At 45.0% G+C, this 19125-nt stretch overlaps 2 protein-coding genes across 6 annotated transcripts in view; both read right to left on the bottom strand.

Annotated features, from left to right (window-relative positions):
• Positions 1–2241: 2241 nt before the first annotated feature.
• On the bottom strand, positions 2242–11983 carry LOC311020724 (myosin-binding protein H-like). Its single transcript, XM_084020930.1, is given in 13 exon segments — positions 2242–2525; positions 2615–2647; positions 2995–3036; positions 3138–3339; positions 4232–4368; positions 5088–5247; positions 5333–5464; positions 5466–5473; positions 6218–6413; positions 6493–6581; positions 8888–9055; positions 9552–9686; positions 11666–11983. Coding segments are annotated over 11 exon segments (1512 nt in total). The 5' UTR covers positions 11931–11983; the 3' UTR covers positions 2242–2525; positions 2615–2647; positions 2995–3016.
• Positions 11984–12939: 956 nt separating this feature from the next.
• Positions 12940–19125, bottom strand: part of nav1b (neuron navigator 1b) — a 49047-nt gene continuing 42861 nt past the window's right edge. For all 5 annotated transcript variants that reach the window (XM_084034655.1, XM_084034656.1, XM_084034657.1 and 2 more), the window contains 8 exons: positions 18327–18562; positions 18090–18244; positions 17912–17983; positions 17141–17337; positions 16226–16344; positions 15944–16141; positions 15664–15859; positions 12940–13126 (listed from right to left, as the gene is read on the bottom strand). In XM_084034655.1, the coding sequence (XP_083890781.1) occupies positions 15776–15859; positions 15944–16141; positions 16226–16344; positions 17141–17337; positions 17912–17983; positions 18090–18244; positions 18327–18562 (1061 nt within the window). In that variant the 3' untranslated portion in view covers positions 12940–13126; positions 15664–15775. The remainder of the gene's footprint in view (positions 13127–15663; positions 15860–15943; positions 16142–16225; positions 16345–17140; positions 17338–17911; positions 17984–18089; positions 18245–18326; positions 18563–19125) is intronic.

Genomic DNA, 19125 nt, shown 5'->3' with positions numbered 1-19125 from the left:
AATGAGACCCAGATGAGTTTTCTTCTCAATTTAAATTATTATTAAAATTCTGTCCCATTGAATTGTCCATGGAGCACTGTTATATTTTTTTATACTTAATAAATTTGATGTTCCAAAATACCAAACTTCAAGTAGTCTTTTCGGATGCCGATGATTAGTGTGTCTGCGAGTGCAGACTTACATTTAATATACTTAGCCTATTTACTTTGCACCGGGGCGAGGAACATGCAAATCTAAGGAAACGGGCGTAGTTCCCCTTTAAGTGCTGAAGGCAAATGAAAAGTGTCCCGACGGTGTGTCCGGCTGATTTAGCGGAGGTTTGTTAATGAACGGTTACGACGGGGGGGAAAGCGCTCCGAGAGCCAGTTTCACCATTACACTAATGAAACCTTCTGGGAACTTTGCCAAAATCTCTGCAGCAAAGAGCTGCCTTCAAGGCGGACTCGCCATTTCATCGCCTTTGGCGTTCCCAGATACCCTGGACATGCCGGCGGCGAGGCGGGGTTCAGTGCACTACCCACAATGCTGCATCACTGAGGCGTTCTTTGTAGACATTGGCTTCCCGATCGGCCTCGCCGTGGTGACGGGGAAAGTTTTGATGGGATCCAATTATTCAGCCAGAAGAAAACTTTGTGATTGCTTTCAGAGCAATAAATCATAACGGATGAAACAGAGAGATGATTCAGCACAGAGGCTAGAGGTGTTCCTGATGCATAAAGGTGAGGAGTGATGAGGGAAACTTAATATGCTCATTAGCTTAATAACAAACTACAGCTGAGCCTGATGGGAAACCAGGTAGAAACCAAAAGACACATGAAGACTGTAAGAGGATCAGATTCAAGTCTCAAAACCACGAATGTGGAGTTCATGGTGGTGCCAAGCAGAAACTTCAGGGATCATCAAGTCTGGAGGATCATTTGTCTGAATGTCAATTCATCCAACAGTTGTTTTTTAAATTCAGAACTCTAATCTAACCACCAGTAAACAGAGTGTGAAAGTTAAAGGGACAGTTCACCCCAAAATACATATTTTTCCACTTACCCAGAGTGCTGGTGGTCCTCCTGGTGTATCTCCGAAACGGAAGGTCTTAGAGCCGTTGGAAAGCTTGTACCCGGAGTGTGACATTCAGTGTGACCAATCCTGTTTTTGTGAATAACTTTGTCGGTGAAGGTGTTAACCACCTGGACGTTGGCTCCATCCAACTCGTTTGTGGGTATTAGTTTCTGGTGGAAAGCTCATACCCACAAACGAGTCGCTCCAACCTTCCCTTCGGCCTCTACCACAAATTATTTGTTGCCAACAAATAAATGTGCTGTTCCTCTGGTCAACAACTTCTGTGATTTATCTTAAAGTTCCCACAACAATACAAAGAGAAATCGGAGATGATCCGTGTATATTTAATTCAATTTAAGTCAATGTAACTGTAAGAAATGTCATAAAGGATTCCACATAAAATGACATTTCTTTCATATAGTTAATATCTTGCATGAACCCACATTATAGGCTACATCAGTTATGCATTTAAAGGTGGTTTGAAACGTTCTTGGTGCAGGATCTAAATTAGACAGTCTCTGGCTCCATGACCCTATTGCAGCATGTCAGCATCCAGGGACCCGGCAGAAGTAGGCCTGAGACCCAGCGGGCTCCGAGCCTGCAGGTTAAAGCTGCACGACGCAGATCTACGACCCGGCAGGGATTAAAGGACGCCTAACCGCCTTTAGATATAGTTTTCTTCTACTTGTTAATGTAGAGACACAAATGATCTCTCATTTTCAGAAGGCCTGCAGGTGTTGTTACTCAGTTGTGACACTAGAGGTCGCCACACTCAAAGACTCGTATTCTGAGCACACTTCCTCCGTTTCTCCTCAGTTCTAATAAAAAGTGTGTAGAAAATGATCCTCACACATCCTGCCATCAGGATTCACAGGATCTGAAGATAGAAACGCCGGCCTTTTTTTGATTCTTTAAATTAAAAGTCGATCATGAAGAATTTCCCCCGTCTTTTCTGTGTTTCTACAGCACGTTTCCCCGGCCGAGCCACTCGTTCCCAGAATAACCGGAGCGAGATGGAGCAGGGAGGCTAATTCTGTCAGCCACCATGAACACGTGGCCCACTTCCCCCCCCCATGTATGACATCACACTCACAGCTGAATGAAACTCCTTCTTTAAGGTGGATGTAGTATCATTTTAACCTGCTGGAGACTTGCATTTAAAGAAGACACTGTATTGGAAAAACAAAACCAGAAATAAAATCATTTATTGATATAAACAGGTAGATGTTACATGTTACTCTGAGGAACAGTAGAATAATTTAGTTTCCGTAGACGGGTTTTCGTTGGGGGGGGTAGAAGCTGATGGTGGACACGGATATGGACTTAATCAAGAACGATTCAAAGGCACAAAAGAGACAACAATTGTTCATCACAACACTCGGCGAGAGGTCACAGAGGTCACAGGCAACAACCCTTTCTGTAGCGAGGCCACCGGCCATATGTACATGTTCTTCCAGGAACCCAGCACCTTCCTGCAGGAGAGAGAGGGGCGTGACCCAAACGCTAAAAAACACATTTATCCATCAGTGTTTATTTTAGAAACACTAAAAGTGTCACACACCTTCTGCTGCAAAGAGCCTCATTCCTTCTGCTCCTAATCAGGGAACAGACGGACAACAGATGTTAGAAAAAAACACTAAAAACTCTCAATAAAATAAGAAATAAGCTATTATTTATCCACTGTTCTATAAAAGTAGGACTTTAAAGTGAGTTGGTGTGGAGAGGGATCTGCTGAGTGGAGGAAATGTGATTAAGTTCGAGCCTCTGCAGATTTAATTTACGGGTGGACTCTTCCAGGCCAGAGGCCACCTTTTTCCAAGTTTAGCGCCCTCCATGTATGGAGAGGGAGTCCGGCAGGAGGCAGATGTCACCTCAGGACTCTCCGATCCTGGTCGGATCATTTCAAACATCACAACGGGAAACACTGACAATAATTCCCACCTGTGAGAATGTGAATGTCGACTTATTTCTTCTCGGCACCTCCTGCGACCGCCGCGCTCTGTTCAACGAAGAAGACAAACTTATTGAAGCTTCTGTGAGGTTGAAGCTCGTATCAAACGTGCAGATATAGATTGAGTAAAAACCACAGATGGACTCACGTTTGACCTCCAGCTTGCAGCTGACGGTCGCCTCTCCCAGATCGTTCTTGGCCTTGCAGGAGTAAACGCCGCCGTCAAAGTTGCCCGGCTTACGGATCTCCAGGGAGCAGATTCCCTGCACGCAGATCTGCCTGTACTTGGGGTCGTCACCGATGATCATCTGGTTCTTCATCCATATGACTTTGGGCTGCAGGGGGGGGGGGGGGGGGGGGGGTATATCAGCAGAATGTGATTTTTCATCTCACAAATGAACGAGCAGCTGTTTCTATTTCAGTCCGGCTGAACGGCAAGTGATTGAAGTGAACGCACGCACACGCACACACACACACACACACACACACACACACACACACACACACACACACACACACACACACACACACACACACACACACACACACACACACAGCGATTTAGTGACGCTGACGCGGTGACGACCTCCCGGGGGCCTCGGGGGAATGTTAGACATGTGACCCTGCTTCCCTGCTGACCTGTCACCCTAAAGCCCCGCCCCCTCCCCCGTCTGCTGCTTTCAGAACTAACGATACTGATTCCAGCCTTCCCATCCGGACCGTCCCGTGGCGACCCCTGACCCCGGCGGTGTTGTGGGACCAGGCGGAGGCGTCGGGCTCAGACGGCTTATCAGGACACGTTCACATTCTGCACTCGGTGCCAAAACACTGAAGAGCTCCGTTCGTCCACTCGCCACCTCCATTATCTGCTGCTGACGGTTTGAACACTTCGTTCTTTCCTTACAGATTAAAGTTTGGTCCCGAAATATGAGAAAGAAAACCTTCCAGCGAGTCATTTCCATCAAAACACGCGTGAAAATCAACTTTCAACGTGTAGTTTGAGATAATTTATCACAGCAAGCCCAACGTTTTCACTATTTGTCTGTGGTTTGTCAGTCTGGTGGTCCTGGTCTGGTATTAGTGGTGGTTCTGGTCTGGTGTTAGTGGTGGTTCTGGTCTGGTGTTAGTAGTGGTCCTGGTCTCGTGTTAGTAGTGGTCCTGGTCTGGTGTTAGTAGTGGTCCTGGTCTGGTGTTAGTAGTGGTCCTGGTCTGGCGGTGGGACCCTACCCTGGGGGATCCCCTGACGGAGCAGAGCAGCTTGGTGTTGTAGCCGACGGTGGTCGCTCTGTCGTTCAGCGAGGTGGTGAACTTGGGCGCCTCGGTGAAGTCGCGCTCCTTGAACTCGGTAGGCTTGTAGTCGATGCCTGGAGGGAAACGGAAACACGAGACCGTCACGACAAAGACCCGACATCCGACGGTATTTATTTTTCTTTCTCTTGATGAGTCTAAAGGCCATCTAGATGCTGCAATCTTGTGTAAAACACGATTAAGTGCCACTCGAAGAAACATAAATAGCGCCCTCTAGAGTACGTTCTCTCTCACCGTCATTAAATGGTCCAACCGTAACGGACAGATCTGTGACTAACTAATCTAAACTCAAAGGTCCACTTACTAGCTTTCTCGGCTTTCAACCGCATCTCAGCTTCTTCTGAGAGTGGACTTTTAATTGCAGGTTATTAAGTAAGAGTAGGTAATATGGAAAAAACACAGCGACTTTGAACACATCGCTAAAAACCGAATCGTTCAGACCTCTGTTCAAAGCCCCGCCCCCTTCAGTTCAGACCTCTGTTCAAAGCCCAGCCCCCCTTCATTCAGACCTCTATTCAAAGCCCCGCCCCCTTCATTCAGACCTCTATTCAAAGCCCCGCCCCCCTCAGTTCAGACCTCGGTTCAAAGCCCCGCCCCCTTCAGTTCAGACCTTGGTTCAAAGCCCCGCCCCCTTCATTCAGACCTCTATTCAAAGCCCCGCCCCCTTCAGTTCAGACCTCTGTTCAAAGCCCCGCCCCCTTCAGTTCAGACCTCGCTTCAGTCTAAAGCAGCGATTGGTCCGTTTCCCCGCGTAGGAAGAAGAACAGGAAGTTACCCGTCTTCAGGATCTGGGCCTCCTCCTTGGCCATGATGGCGCTCTCGCTCATGCCACACTTGTTCTCGGAGAACACCCTGAACTTGTAGGTGTTGCCCATGATGAGGTCGGACACGGTGGCGTTCAGCCGGTGGTAGTGTTCCAGCACGGTGAACCAGTCCTGTGGATCAGGACCAGGTTTGTTCAGGACTCAGGGTGAACTCATTCATCGTGACCCTGCACACACACGGATACCCAACACTCACTCCGGTCTTCTTGTCGGCCTTCTGGACGCTGTAGCCGGTGATGTCCGTGTTGCCGTTGTCTGTGGGGACGGTCCACTCCAGGGCCACGTTGAAGCCCCAGGTGTCCACGATCTTCAGGGTGGCGGGGGGGCCCCGGCAGCTCTGTGGAGGACATTCTTAAATACCACCTTTTTCACCAGACCACCATCTGGTGGGCCACGGTGGTACTGCACATTGTTAGAGTAAATACAATTAAATCTAAACATCTTTATACGTTATTACTATATCGTCAATAATTCACATGAAAATCCAGTTAAAATGCATTTTTTCAACGACGGGATCATCAGGTAACCAGTGTTAGCTAGCTAACCTTCCCTCTCGGTCCGCAACCAAATTAATAGTTTTTTAAGATAAAATAAAAACGTTTTGGAGACTATCCAAGTGTTTGATGATGAAAAATGACCCAGAATACTTTAGGCAGTATATTTATATTTAACATATATCTGCAGCCGAGGTTACGTATTTTTTTTTTATAATTTATTTGTGAAGGCGGTCCGATGAAATGTTTTAAAGTTCGGCTACAGAAGGTCGAGAGTCAAGACGAGATCGGATTTTATAACCTCCAATTAATCAATCGTGAATTTTTTCATAAATATCGTCATGAGACACTTAAAACCATCGGCCTAGCTGGCTGTCGTAGTGAATAATAGAGCCTGATTTAAAAATACAGGGAACGAAAATATATTGTTTAAATGCATAATATGAGACCATGTGATTCATGATCGTCTTATTTAAGATTATTTTTCACAAACGTTCGCCATCTGTGATGCAATAACAACATTTGATTCCAGAATGTGCCTCAACAAAAACAACAATAATAAACCAGATCGGTCGCTCCGTTCTCACCAACGATCTGCAGGATGAGCGGCGCCTTGTCCTCGAAGTCGTCCACCTTCACACACATCTCGTAGGAGCCGCTGTCGTCGCGCTCCGCCGTGCGGATGAACAGGATGCTGTCGCGGTCCGAGCTGCGGACGTTCACCCGCTTCGTGTCCAGAGGCTGGCCGTCCTTCAGCCAGGAGACCACCGGTTTGGGTTTACCCTGCAGGGGGGGGAGAACCAATCATCAGCGGTGTTATTTACGGGGCGTCGCCGTGACGATGCGGCCGGCGGCAGCTCACCGTGAAGGGGATGGTGAGGTTGATCTTGTCTCCGACGTTGGCGACGTATCTCTGCCTGAGGAAGCGCGGGAGGCGGACCTTCGGACGGTCTGGAGGGAAAAAGTACGTTTCATGACGTGTGAAAGCAACGACATATGAGCGAAAATGCGGCTTTTTTATAGATTCCAATGAAGGCAAATACATAAATAATTGTTTTTATAAATAAGTGTTTAATATATATTATATATATTTATTTTTCACTTAAACTGGTACAACTTTTAACTGTGTTCAAAACGATGGGACGATCTAAGATTTTATCACAAATCGTGATTAAAAATAAATAAATTAAAAAGATCACCATCATCATCAGGATACTCTCACACATTAGACAAATAAACAAATAGATTAAAAGCATCCTGTCACACAATGTTGCCATTTTATAAAATATATTCATTGTTCATTTATGGAAACCTTATTAACGATAATTGGATTATTAGTTCTGTTCCTTACAAATGTCAGGTCGAGTCATTCTGGTGTTTTATTACCATTTTTATGGATTTGTTGAGGATTATTGGGATAATATCGTGGATGGGCGGGCATAATGCTGACACGTGAAGGATGCCTCATCGGGACGATCCGGTTTAAAAACAGAAGTAATAGATGTGAAGCTGCAGGTCATCATGAATCAGAGAGAGAACCTCCCAGAACCAAGACAAGCATCTCGTCTGAAGCTCCACCTGCCGAGCTCAGCAACATTTGTCCGCTAAATAAAGAAGGAGCTCCGCCCCCTCCCTCCCGTTTCTCAGACAGCAGTCCAACCACAGATACGTGAGTTAACGTGGACAGGGTGCACTCGGAGACGAGCCGCCGTGGGTTTGATTTCCAGAACAGACGAGCGGCATGTCGCGTGTCTTATCACTTCGTTGGGGAGGATTAGACTCCACATTCTGCCGTGAAGAGTTTCAAAATAAACAGCGAAGCTCCGAAGGTGTCATGAGATTTGGGTTGTCACCGGACCCCCCCCTCCCCCCCCACCCTCCTGCAGGAATGCACCAGTGGGTGTGGCGGGGGTTTACCACGACCCCCCCCACCTGCTGGCAGTCAGATTGCTCGTCAGCACCGATCCTGCAGAAAGCCCCCCCCCCCCCCCCCCCCGGCTGGGATCACAATGCAAAGCCCCCCCCCCCCGGCTGGGATCACAATGCAAAGCCCCCCCCCACTCAGAGAATCTGCATTAACAGCCGGCCGTCCCAACTATTCCCCCCCAAAGCTTCGGAAACCATTCATGAGTCTCTATATTTGGGGAGCGCCTGCTATGGCGAACACGAAACATTGCCGGTCCGAGGGGATCAAGTTGCCGTTGCACATAACGATGATTTGTGAGCGAGCTGCAGCAACGCAACGCCCCCCCCCCCCCCCTTAAAGCCCCTCGGGGTCTAATCAGCATTTTACCACAAATCACTTTACATACAGCGACCATGATTAGCACCGCGCCAGTTAAAAGGCCGGCTACTTATCGAGGCGTGGGGCCGTCACGGGAGGACTAGCGGGTCAGTCGGCGTGGAAACCAGCGAGCAGGACTCGGTTTCACGCCGTTAACTCTGCAGCTTTGTGTCGGACAGCTGAGAGGGAAACATCGCTGAGCTGCTTTACGACCCCCCGACCCGTAATAAAGGTGTAGGTCAGACCTGCGTCCCACATGTTTATCTACACGCTATCTATCTAAAAATAAACACTTAGAGATATAAATCATTAAATATATATATTTAAATTGTATTCATTTTATTTGTTTATTTATTTATTTATTTATTTTTTTATTTTATTTATTATTGTTTTTTTTACTTATTTATTATTTGATTTATTTATTATTGTATTTTTTATTTATTTATTATTTCATTTATGCATTTATTTTATTTGTTTGTTTATTTTATTTAGTTATTTTTTATTTTATTTATATATTATTGTATTTGTTTATTTATTAGTTATTTTATTTATTTATTATTTTATTTAGTTATTTATTATTGTATTTTTTATTTATTTATTATTGTATTTATTTATTTATTATTGTATTTATTTATTTATTATTTTATTTATTTATTTATTTATTATTTATTATTGTATTTTTTATATATTTATTATTTTATTTATGTATTTATTTTATTTGTTTGTTTATTTTATTTAGTTATTTATTTTTTTGTTTATCTATATATTATTGTATTTGTTTATTTATTAATTATTTTATTTATTAATTATTTTATTTATTTGTAATGCCTTTCTACTGTCTTTTTACCTCATCTTAACCCTATTTATTCTGCTGTCAAAAAACCTTTGGAAACTGTCGTTTTTAAAGGTGCGATATAAATAAAGTTATTATTATTATTCTGTTGATGGTGTGACGTTAGTTTGGGATTCTCACCGGCGACCTCCTTCACCAGGATGGCCTCGGGGAGGGCGAGCGGCGGGCTGCGGCCGCCGGCGTTCACCGCCACCACGCGGATCTTCAGGCGGTCTCCGGTGGTCTGGTTCTTGATCACGTAGCGGCAGGACTTCTGCAGATCCTCGTTGATGGCTTTCCAGTCCTCGGCTGCAGGGATTCACAGAGATTTGATTTTAATCTTTACCAGTCATGAAAAGGTAAAACATACAGGAATGATGAGTGCGACATGAACGGTTATTACAGGGTTAGACATGAAATCTGGGGGTAAACAGCCCGCCTGCTAAATCCAGCCCAGGTTGACCTGCTGATACAAGCTCAGGGCAGGAAGTCTAAAAGCAGGACCTCCGAGCGAGACCTCCTGACATGCCTCCCTCCTTGTAGGGAGAAGTTAGCCAGCTCATGATATAACTCTGGGAGTGACACCTTGGAGACAGCTGCACCCGATCGGGCCGATCCATTACTGGAAACCCGCATTTTAACAGGTTTCAACACAGAGATCCATCAGAGCGAGGGATTAGAGACTCTGTAAAAACCAGCAAACCAGCTCCTTCAATGAAAAGAATCTAAAAAAGGGCAGCTGACATGTTTAAGTGTCCCGGTGTATTAATAATCTGCCCCCCCACCCACCTGGTCCGGGACTTACTTCCATCCTTGCAGACCTCGATGAGGTACCCGTCCAGGCCGGAGTCTCCGACCGTCTCCGGCTGGCTCCAGATGATGGACACCGACGTGTCGTTCTTGTCCTCCACAAACAGGTCCAGAGGGATGCTGGTGGGCTCTGCAGACCCCCCCAAGAAAAAACACTTAATTATTCAGCTCATATTCGACCAAAACGGCAGGAAACGCTGCGATGACGTCGTTTTACTGGAATAAAAAACAACAGGAAGGAAGGAAGCGATGAAATGATCCTTGCTGAGTAGACCGTTACCTTTGGGGGGAGGCGGTGGAGGTGTGGGGGGTTTAGGCTCTTCTGGCGCTTCAGCAGCTTCAGCTGGTGTTAAACAAGCATTTGGCTTAATTATTATTATTAATGAGCAGAGCGACAGCATCAAACTTTAAGTCCTACAGTCGTTTTATCCAATTTGTGTCAAAAATATGATGTCAGACATTAAAGAGAGAGGAGGGGGGGGGGCGGGGGGAGAGAGAGAGCGAGCGAGAGAGAGAGAGAGAGAGAGAGCGAGAGAGAGAGAGAGAGAGAGAGAGAGAGAGAGAGAGCGAGAGCGAGAGAGCAGCTCGTTTTACCATCAGCAGGTGCTCCGGAGTCAGCAGCGGGAGTACCGTCCTCCGCCACGACAGCAGCTATTATTAAACGTTAAGATATTAATAATTAGTGCATAAAGCAAATGTTCCAACAGATGATAATGTGTGTGTGTGTGTGTGTGTGTGTGTGTGTGTGTGTGTGTGTGTGTGTGTGTGTGTGTAGATGTTAGTGCCGTTAGCTTTAGCATAAAAGAGGTGGAAGATTCAGATCAAAGTCAGATATCTGCGTGGACTCATGTGGTTTCTTTACCGTCAGCAGCGGGGGCCTCGGCTGCAGCGACAGCGGGGGCCTCGGCCGCGTCAGCAGCGGGGGCCTCGGCTGCGTCGGCAGCGGGGGCCTCGGCTGCGTCGGCAGCGGGGGCCACAGCCGCGTCAGCGGCGACGGCGGCATCTTCTGTGGCGGGAGCTGACGTTAGAAGTTAGAAGGTGAAATGTTAGTGGAGGAAGCGTTACTGTGGGAGGCGGCGGGTTCAAGGTCTTAATTCAACGTAGAAGATGGTTGGGGGTCAACTCGTCTCTTTACCATCAGCAGGGGCCTCAACAGGGGCCTCGGCGGCGGGGGCCGGCGGTTCCTCTGTAGCGGGCGCAGCAGCTGATGTTAGGAGTTAGAGGAGTTTAGCATCAGACATTAGTCAAGTTCTCATTAACTGCAGGAGCTTCAGGTTGTAATGCACAAAGAAGATCTGCGTTAATACACTGATAGGCTGTTTTACCATCAGCAGGGCCCTCGGGGGCCTCGGCGGGGGCAGCTGGAGCTTCTTCTGTAGCGGGAGCAGCAGCTGATATTAGAGGTTAGAAGATATCAGTCGACTCGGATCATTTTGAAAATGTGACTTTTTTTCAGAATGATGAGAGTGAAGATAAAAGGGAAGCTCCTCGTTAGCATCAGCTGCTCCACAGACAGGCTGCTCCACAGACAGGCTGCCGGTCTGTGGAGCAGCTGATGTAGATGTTAATATTAGAGAGGAGCAGACACTTCTTTAAACAGCATTAAAACAGCTGGTGTTAATACGTCATGCGTCAGAGACCACCGTGACGCCATATTCAATATTCAAATCACTCATTTTGGATATTTTTTTTTGTTCATGTTTTTTGTGTCACGGTGGAGCTTTCACTGACGTCACAACGTATTAGCAACGAGTTTGCAAGTTAACGCCACACAGGTTTGCAGGAAGGAAGGAAGGCGAAGCGCGTCACGGAGCGCGAAGAAACGCGCACGAGCGTGATTTCCGTGCGCGTTCGAGAGGAAAGAAGTCGTCAGGAGCTCCGGTCCAGGCAGCCGGTTTACCGGCACCACCCAATCCGGTTCCATGTCTCGGCTACTTAGTCCTTACCTTCACGCTGAGCGCGCGCGCCTGTGCGTAAAAAGGTCACCGCGTGCGTAAAAAGGTCACCGCGTGCTTACCGTGAGGTGAGGAGACAGCTTCTTAATTAAAAAGGTTAAACATCTAATCCTGAGGACCACAATGAAGGCGGACTGCGGGACTCGGGCTTTACCGTCTGCGGGTGGAGGGGTGGGGGGTTTGGGCTCCTCGGCTGGCGGGGCGGCGGGGGCCTCTCCTTCGGCAGGGGCCGCCTCGGCAGGTGCTGCCTCGCCCTCAGCGGGGGCCGGGGCCGCTTCGGCAGCCGGGGCGACCTCAGCAGCAGCAACCGGGGCGGGCTCGGCAGGAGCGGGCTCAGGAACCGGCTCCGGGGCCTTTTCCTCCTTCTTGGCGGGCTCCTTCTTCGCCGCCTTCTTGATGGGGGCTGGCTTGGACGGCATCGTGGCGGTGCTGCTAATTCCCAACTCGGTTAAGTCCTTAAAACTGGATCCAATGCCGTCATTCCTGCGGGGGAGGCGAGCTTATATAGGGCCCCCGGAGGTTCAGGCCCCGCCCCCTAATGAATTACATGTAATAGATACTGAGCACCAGGTCTGACTCAGACCCCCAAGTCTGTTTGTCTGCTGCTTACTGCCCATCAAAACTAATATCTATCAAAACCAGAATATACATATAGATAGATGGATAGATGGATAGATAGATAGATAGATAGATAGATAGATAGATAGATAGATAGATAGATAGATAGATAGATAGATAGATAGATAGATAGATAGATAGATAGATAGATAGATAGATAGATAGGTCAATCAATAAAAATGTTAATCACCGTTTGTAAATATACCATGAAAATGTCCCTTTTCTCTGTATATTCTTGTTAAAATGACAGAAGGTATTTTACCAGGGAGTTTATTTGTTGGAAAAAATAAAAAGAGAAACTAAATGAAAAGAAAACATAATTCTGATAATCAACATGAATTAATATTTAAAGAGGAGGGAAACTAACTTCAGGTCTCAGATCAGCTCTTAAGAAGCTTTTATTCCTTTTTAATGTCAGCGGAGCTCAGTGACGGTAAAGTCTGGTTCTCTGAGGTCACGGTAACGTGACGTCCTTTACCCACAAGTCATAGCGGTGTGACGTTGAACACGGGGTTCCCAGGGGAAGCCCGGAGGAGTTAAATAATAAAAGGTATTAATTACCTCCTACATGTGGGCGGAGCCAACCTCCAGGTCGTTAGCACCTTTATGGACAATTTAATTAGTCAATTTCACATTTAAAGTGTTTTTCCGCCGTAGCGGCCGAACAGAAGGTCGGAGAGAGTTCGGGTACGAGCTTTCCAACGGTGCCAGTTTGACCTCGACGACCTTCCGTCCCGGAGACACACCAGGAGGACCAGGAAGGTCCAATCATTACTGAGATGCTCTACAGACAGGCAAGAGGCAGCAGAGTAAATATAACATGTATTTATTGATTCCAACAACCAGTGATGGTGGATGAACGCCTTCACAAACACGCCTTATCCATATATGGGACCCACTCTGTAGAAATAAACCTCAAGGATGATTTCTGTTCCCTCCCCAGTGATTGTTGTCGCATCCAGAATGCCGACTTATTTACAATCTTTACAACGATGCCCTGTACAAAATAGAGAAATTAACTTTTACAAAGGACTCTTTAGAAAAAAAAGAAAAAGAAATATCAAATATTTGGAGTATTACAAAGGAAAACATTATCTGGATTTTCCTCAACAATACAATGTTAATGTTTGTCTCTCTCATCACACAGCGAGTTTACATGCATATACAACACTTAGAAACCCTTAACATTTGCACGTCAGTGACATTACATAGCGCATAACTTCTTCTTTTTTTAACTTTAGTCCACAACAAGCTTTTGCAAAAATATGACCGTCCAGCAACAAGTATCGGCCGAAGAGATTCGATGCATCTCCGTGTCTGAATGAAAAGTGCTGATTCTGACTTCTTTCAGACGTTTTATCGGTTTGTTTATCGTCATTTGACCGTTTCATTTCGTTGCCATTCATAAGGACAAAACGCATGCGACGGCTTCCAAACTGCTTCATCTAACATCCAGGAACCCTGCTCTCGATGCCCAACACCGACCCTCCTCTCTTTAAGGCTCACCGCTTCAAAACAAGCTCACACTTTTCTTGTCCGTTGTGCAAATTTATCCGAATTAAGAACTCAGAGCGGCAAAAAACAAAAAAAAACAACAAAAAAACACGGCCCTTTGCGCTCGTGAGGATCAGACATTCTCCGGTTATTAACGCGTTGCTGCGATACTCTAGGAAACACAAACACAGCTACCACGGAGCGACGGCACGACGAACACACGAGAAGCTGATGGCTTTCAGTCGAACTTTGTAATAACCGTCTCGTACCTGGACATATATTTACAACAACTGACATGTGACCATTTGGCATCTTCTTTTTGCTCGTTGACGTGGTTAAATCATTCATTTTTTTAAAGTTTACATGTGACCGTTATCAGAGCTGCAGCTACGCTGAGACACTTTGTCCGTCGGCCGAAAGCAAACGGTGCAGCGGCGAAGCGATGAAGCAGCTCGGGGTTTAAAACGTGAAGACTTTCTTGTTGTCATAAAAGTGGTCCGACATTCATTTACAGGCTTTATGTACACGTGAAGTTTAGTCCGAGCAGCGTAACCATGACGACGACCACACACTTTGGGATGAAATACTTTAACACTCCGTCGGGTCTTCTTTACATAAATCTACATAATGTACCTTTAAAAGGGGTTGAAATCTTAAATCTTCTTGTTTTTTCTTCTTCTCTCCATGATCTCCGACAACACTTCCAGGTAAACATCAGAAATGATCTATTTCACGTAACTCTAGTGTTCCTACGGTACGACACGACTCGTTGCTAAGCAACCCTGAAGGTGATCTTTAATCTCAACGGTTCTGGTTGGTTAAAAAGCACCATATGGACCTTAATGACCTTAATGAGAGTGAGGATGGATCTTCTTTCTGTTGAAATGAAAACGCAGCGTTGAAGCCGCCGTGGAGACGCGTGTGATAAGGCTTCCTTTAAAGCACCAACTACACGCTTTATACTGTTTAACGGTGGTTTTTAAGTGATTTCTATACATTCATCGTTGAACTGAAACCACCAACAATGTGCATGATTAAAGTACAGTATTTGGTTCAGTATTTTAGATATTTGCACCAAATAAATCGGAAAAAAAGTGATGTAGCCTGATTGCATGTACGTATTATATTATTATATACAGTAGCTACTCTGAATGTGAGGGGAAAGAAAACAAACTTTCCTAAATAAATCTTATTCTTATATATTAAAAAAAGAACATGTGAATTGGATTCAAATAGCATTTGCTCAATCTGTTGAATTTGTTGTTAGATTATCCCTGTGTAATAAGTTTCTAATACCTGATAGATTTATGGCAACATTGGTGACACATTTTCTTTTCTTTTTTCTTCTTCTTTTTTTTTACATAAAGCAGTTCATGAAACTAAATTAAGTGCTTAAAAAAATATTAACTAATAATCACTAATAAGTTTTGTTTTATGCAAAAAAAAAGAAAAAAAAAAAAAGAGTATGACAGCAAGTTAAATTGTAGAACTAATGATGAAGACATGGATCCTATAATTTGATGTTGTAAAAACAAAGCGGAAGGACTAACTGACTCCTGATTGGCTGGGATGATGTATCGATGAAAGCACCAGAGGACGCTGCTGAAGTTGCGGTGACATTGACGTCTTTGTTTCTTAAGGCATCGTATAGATCGGGTTCACCTGCTCAGGTTGTAAAGTTCAGGATTGCATATGTATAAGATTTGGCCTTCAAAGACTTATACAGTCGATATGTACCGGAGAACTTTGCAAGAAATAGTAGCAACGACATGCTGTCATACTCTTCTCCCCCTCCACCAAAAAAAAATGAGTCACCGTAATTGAGATTAACTCCCGTCGACGAGCACTCCGTATCCCATGATGCACGGCGTGCCGTCGCAGGAGTCACCTGAAGTGCTGAGAGGATTCTTAGTGGTCGTGTAGCACCGGTTTAAGAGGACGTGGTGGTGCAGGGCCCGTCCAGTCAGATATACAAGAAAGTAATAGTATATATATATATATGTGTTTAATACTGGATGTAATATTAAACTGTTAACCTACTGCGGGGGATGATGGTTAACCCCTGACAACCGTTTCCGAGGGCTCGCCTGCTCCTGAGCGAGCTGCTTCACCACGGAGATGAACCAACACATCTGTTACATGTGAGCTGCGTTCACAGTTTAGGCAGGCTCGGCTCTTCTTTGTCTGGGGATTCAATGTAATTGGCCGCCTCTTGAAGTTTCAAAAGCATTGCCATCTAAAACAAAAAGGAGAGAAAGATTTTAAGATTTCACAAAGCTGATGGTTCTGACAGGAAGAGACCACGAGGAGGTGGACTCACCAGCGGATCAGATTCCATGGAGCTAGGCGGAGTCTCCTTGTGAGGCCTCTCCTCGCTGGGCTGCCCGGGGCTGCTGCAGCCGATGCTGGGGGGGGGCAGGTGGAACAGCTTGGCCTGGTCCTGCTGGGCGGACGGCCAGGGCAGCGTGCCCCTCACCCACTCCACCGGGTCCTCCCACACCGCCTTCTGGCCGTGGACCTGGAAGTGGACATGCCACAGCGGTCAGATTAGAGTGCCAACATTTCCCGAGCCGGGTCCCTGTGGGTCCCTGTGGGTTCTCACCTTGATGCCGTCCTTGGCCCCCTCCTGCAGGTAGGGGATGATGGAGTGGTTCCACAGGTCAATGAACCAGGACCGGAAGTCGTCCACGGTGACGGGACAGGACAGGAAGAAGCAGGGACCTGAGGAGACATTCATGTGAGGAGGGTCTCTGGTTTTAAGAATGCAGCGGTGGAAAAACATGGTCTCATCCCTTCATCTCCAATGGGTTACTTTTTATTATAGTTTATTAAGTATAATTATTATATTTATTATTTTTGGTTATTTTATCATCATATTTAAAAAACAATTTTATATAATTTTTAAAATTAATTTCTCATCATTATTATTCCCTTTTTTATTTTTACTATGATTATTATTTTTAACACTATCTTATACCGTTGATGTGTGTGCGTGTATATATATATATATATATATATATGTATATGTATATATATATATACATATATATATATATATATATATATATATATATATATATATATATATATGTATATATATATATATATATATATATATATATATATATATATACATATATATATATATATATATATATATATATATATATATATGTATATATATATATATATATATATATATATATATATATATATATATATATATATATATATATACATATATATATATATATATATGTATATATATATATATACATATATATATATATATATGTATATATACATATATATATATTATATATATATTTATCATATATATTGATATATATTTATCATTAAATACTATTTACTTATTATTTGTAGGTACACAGATAGTATTTCCATGTGTAGATGGGATATCCGTTTATTTCCTTTACGTATTTATTCATGAATATATTTTTGTAGAAAATAAATGAATCTAAAATGCAGCTGTGCTGAGGAGAGCGTTGCTTCGTACCGATGAGGAAGTCCGAGGTGCTGTGCTTCTCCAGGAAGGCGTGCAGGTGATACCACAGCTTGGGGACCCAGTCCAGCACCCGGATCAGGTCCTCGTTGGTCAGGCTCCTCTCGTCCTCCGCCTCCATCAGCTTCCTGTGGAGGTAGCGCACCAGGAAGCCGTTGGCCGGCTCCACGTTGTTGGAGAAGGTCACCATCCTGAATGAAGGGAGATTTATTATCACGCCTCTGATCCACGTCACAGTTTACAGATTCACTCTGTTAAACCACCCAAACCAGCATTTGTCAAATAAAAAATATTCTGGTCACATGACTATTCACCTCCTGCATCCGTGACACAGCATCAGAACAACAATCCATCACAATCAACTTCATATAATACAATGTTGCTTTATATTTATCGTTTTGGTAGAATGGAGTATTTTCATTTTCACTTTTTTCAGCAGGAAGTAAATGTTTGAATAATCTCAGATAATAGGGAGATGTTTGTTTTTGTTCACACTAAAAGAAACGACACGCTTATGCAAAACAAAAAAAAAACAGGAAAGGAATCTTGTTTTTGATGAATGTTTTTTGTAAAAGTAATAAAAACTTTTGCCTATTAACTTCAGCTATCACAGTTTTTTATTTAAAGTTGTCCCGAGTCTCTGCCACGAAGAAGTAAACTCATTACTCACTCTGATTGTTTTCCACAGTTATGAGTATCAGATTTCATATGAACTCATTAATCACAGTTAACGATGAGCTGCTGTTATATCTCGTTTGGACCGACCTGAAGCTGAGGTGGAGGCCGTGGTTCGCCATCATCTTCACCGGCTGGTTGCTCGTCCCGATGATGTACGGACTGAGGAGCAGGACAACATATACATATATTTATACACACATACATATATATATATATATATATTCAGGTTAAATGATCATATAACTCTCTCAGCTTCAGAGCGTACCATTTGTGGTATTTGCAGGTGAGAGCGCCGTTGACGAGCTCGCTGACGGACGCCGGCCCGTGAATATCGTCCAGGATGATGACCAGCGGGATCTCTGAGGCGCCGGTCTCCCGATCGATCTGATTGGCCAGGTTGGAGAGATAGAGCTGCAGATCCTGAGACGGAGAGAGAGACGGCGATTAGAGGAAGCGGACGAACGCGACGGACCGGATCACACGCCGCGGCGCGTCCTGTCACCTTGCATGACTGCCGGTGCATGTTGAAGGTGACCACGATGCCGTCGGAGACCTCGCGGGCGCTGCGGTCCACCAGGTACTCGGCCAGCCGGGACGCCAGGTAGCTCTTGCCCGTCCCGCTCGGCCCGGACAGGATGAGGCGGCGGTGTTTGAGCAGCAGGCTGATGTAGTGTTGCATCATGGGTTTGGGGATGAGCGTTTCGAATACCAGGCTGTCCACGCACTTCTCCTTCAGACCTGAACACGGCGAGGAAAAGGATGTATGATGACTCAGCAGAAATTAGGATTCATGAGGACCCATTTCATACTTTAGATTTAAGTATTTGTTTTATAGGTGAAGATCCCTCTGTGTGTGTTGTTATTCAAGCTCCTCTGTGTTCACACTTCCTAGCTAACAGCCGCTACTCTGTATAATTACACCCGTACGGTGGCAACAGCTGATGACGGCGTCCAGATCAACGCCTCGTTAGGAGCGTAGCGCCGACCCGCCACTTCCCCACCACGTAAACACCGTTACTGGCACTGTTAGCTTCTAGCCGCCGGCTCAGCCATCTCCGAGTTGAGAGCCGTGTGGAGTCGTAGCGGGAAAATATATTGATATATCGTGATACTCCCTGATGCGATTCTTACAATCGATAAAATGGCACAAATATACAGATATAAAAAAAAAAGATTAGTTCCTGCTTTTGCCTTTTCACTGTTTTTTATCCTTCAGATAAAGGCGCATATCGCAGATGATTATCTTGCAATATATCGTGTATCGCAGAATCGTGATATCATCGCTAAGGTGGGCAGAATGT

Source organism: Eutrigla gurnardus (genome assembly GCF_963514095.1).
Source record: "Eutrigla gurnardus genome assembly, chromosome: 2".
Taxonomy (NCBI): Eukaryota; Metazoa; Chordata; class Actinopteri; order Perciformes; family Triglidae; genus Eutrigla; species Eutrigla gurnardus.
The sequence above is the reverse complement of the archived record's forward strand: the minus strand, read 5'-3'. Positions and strand labels throughout refer to the sequence as shown.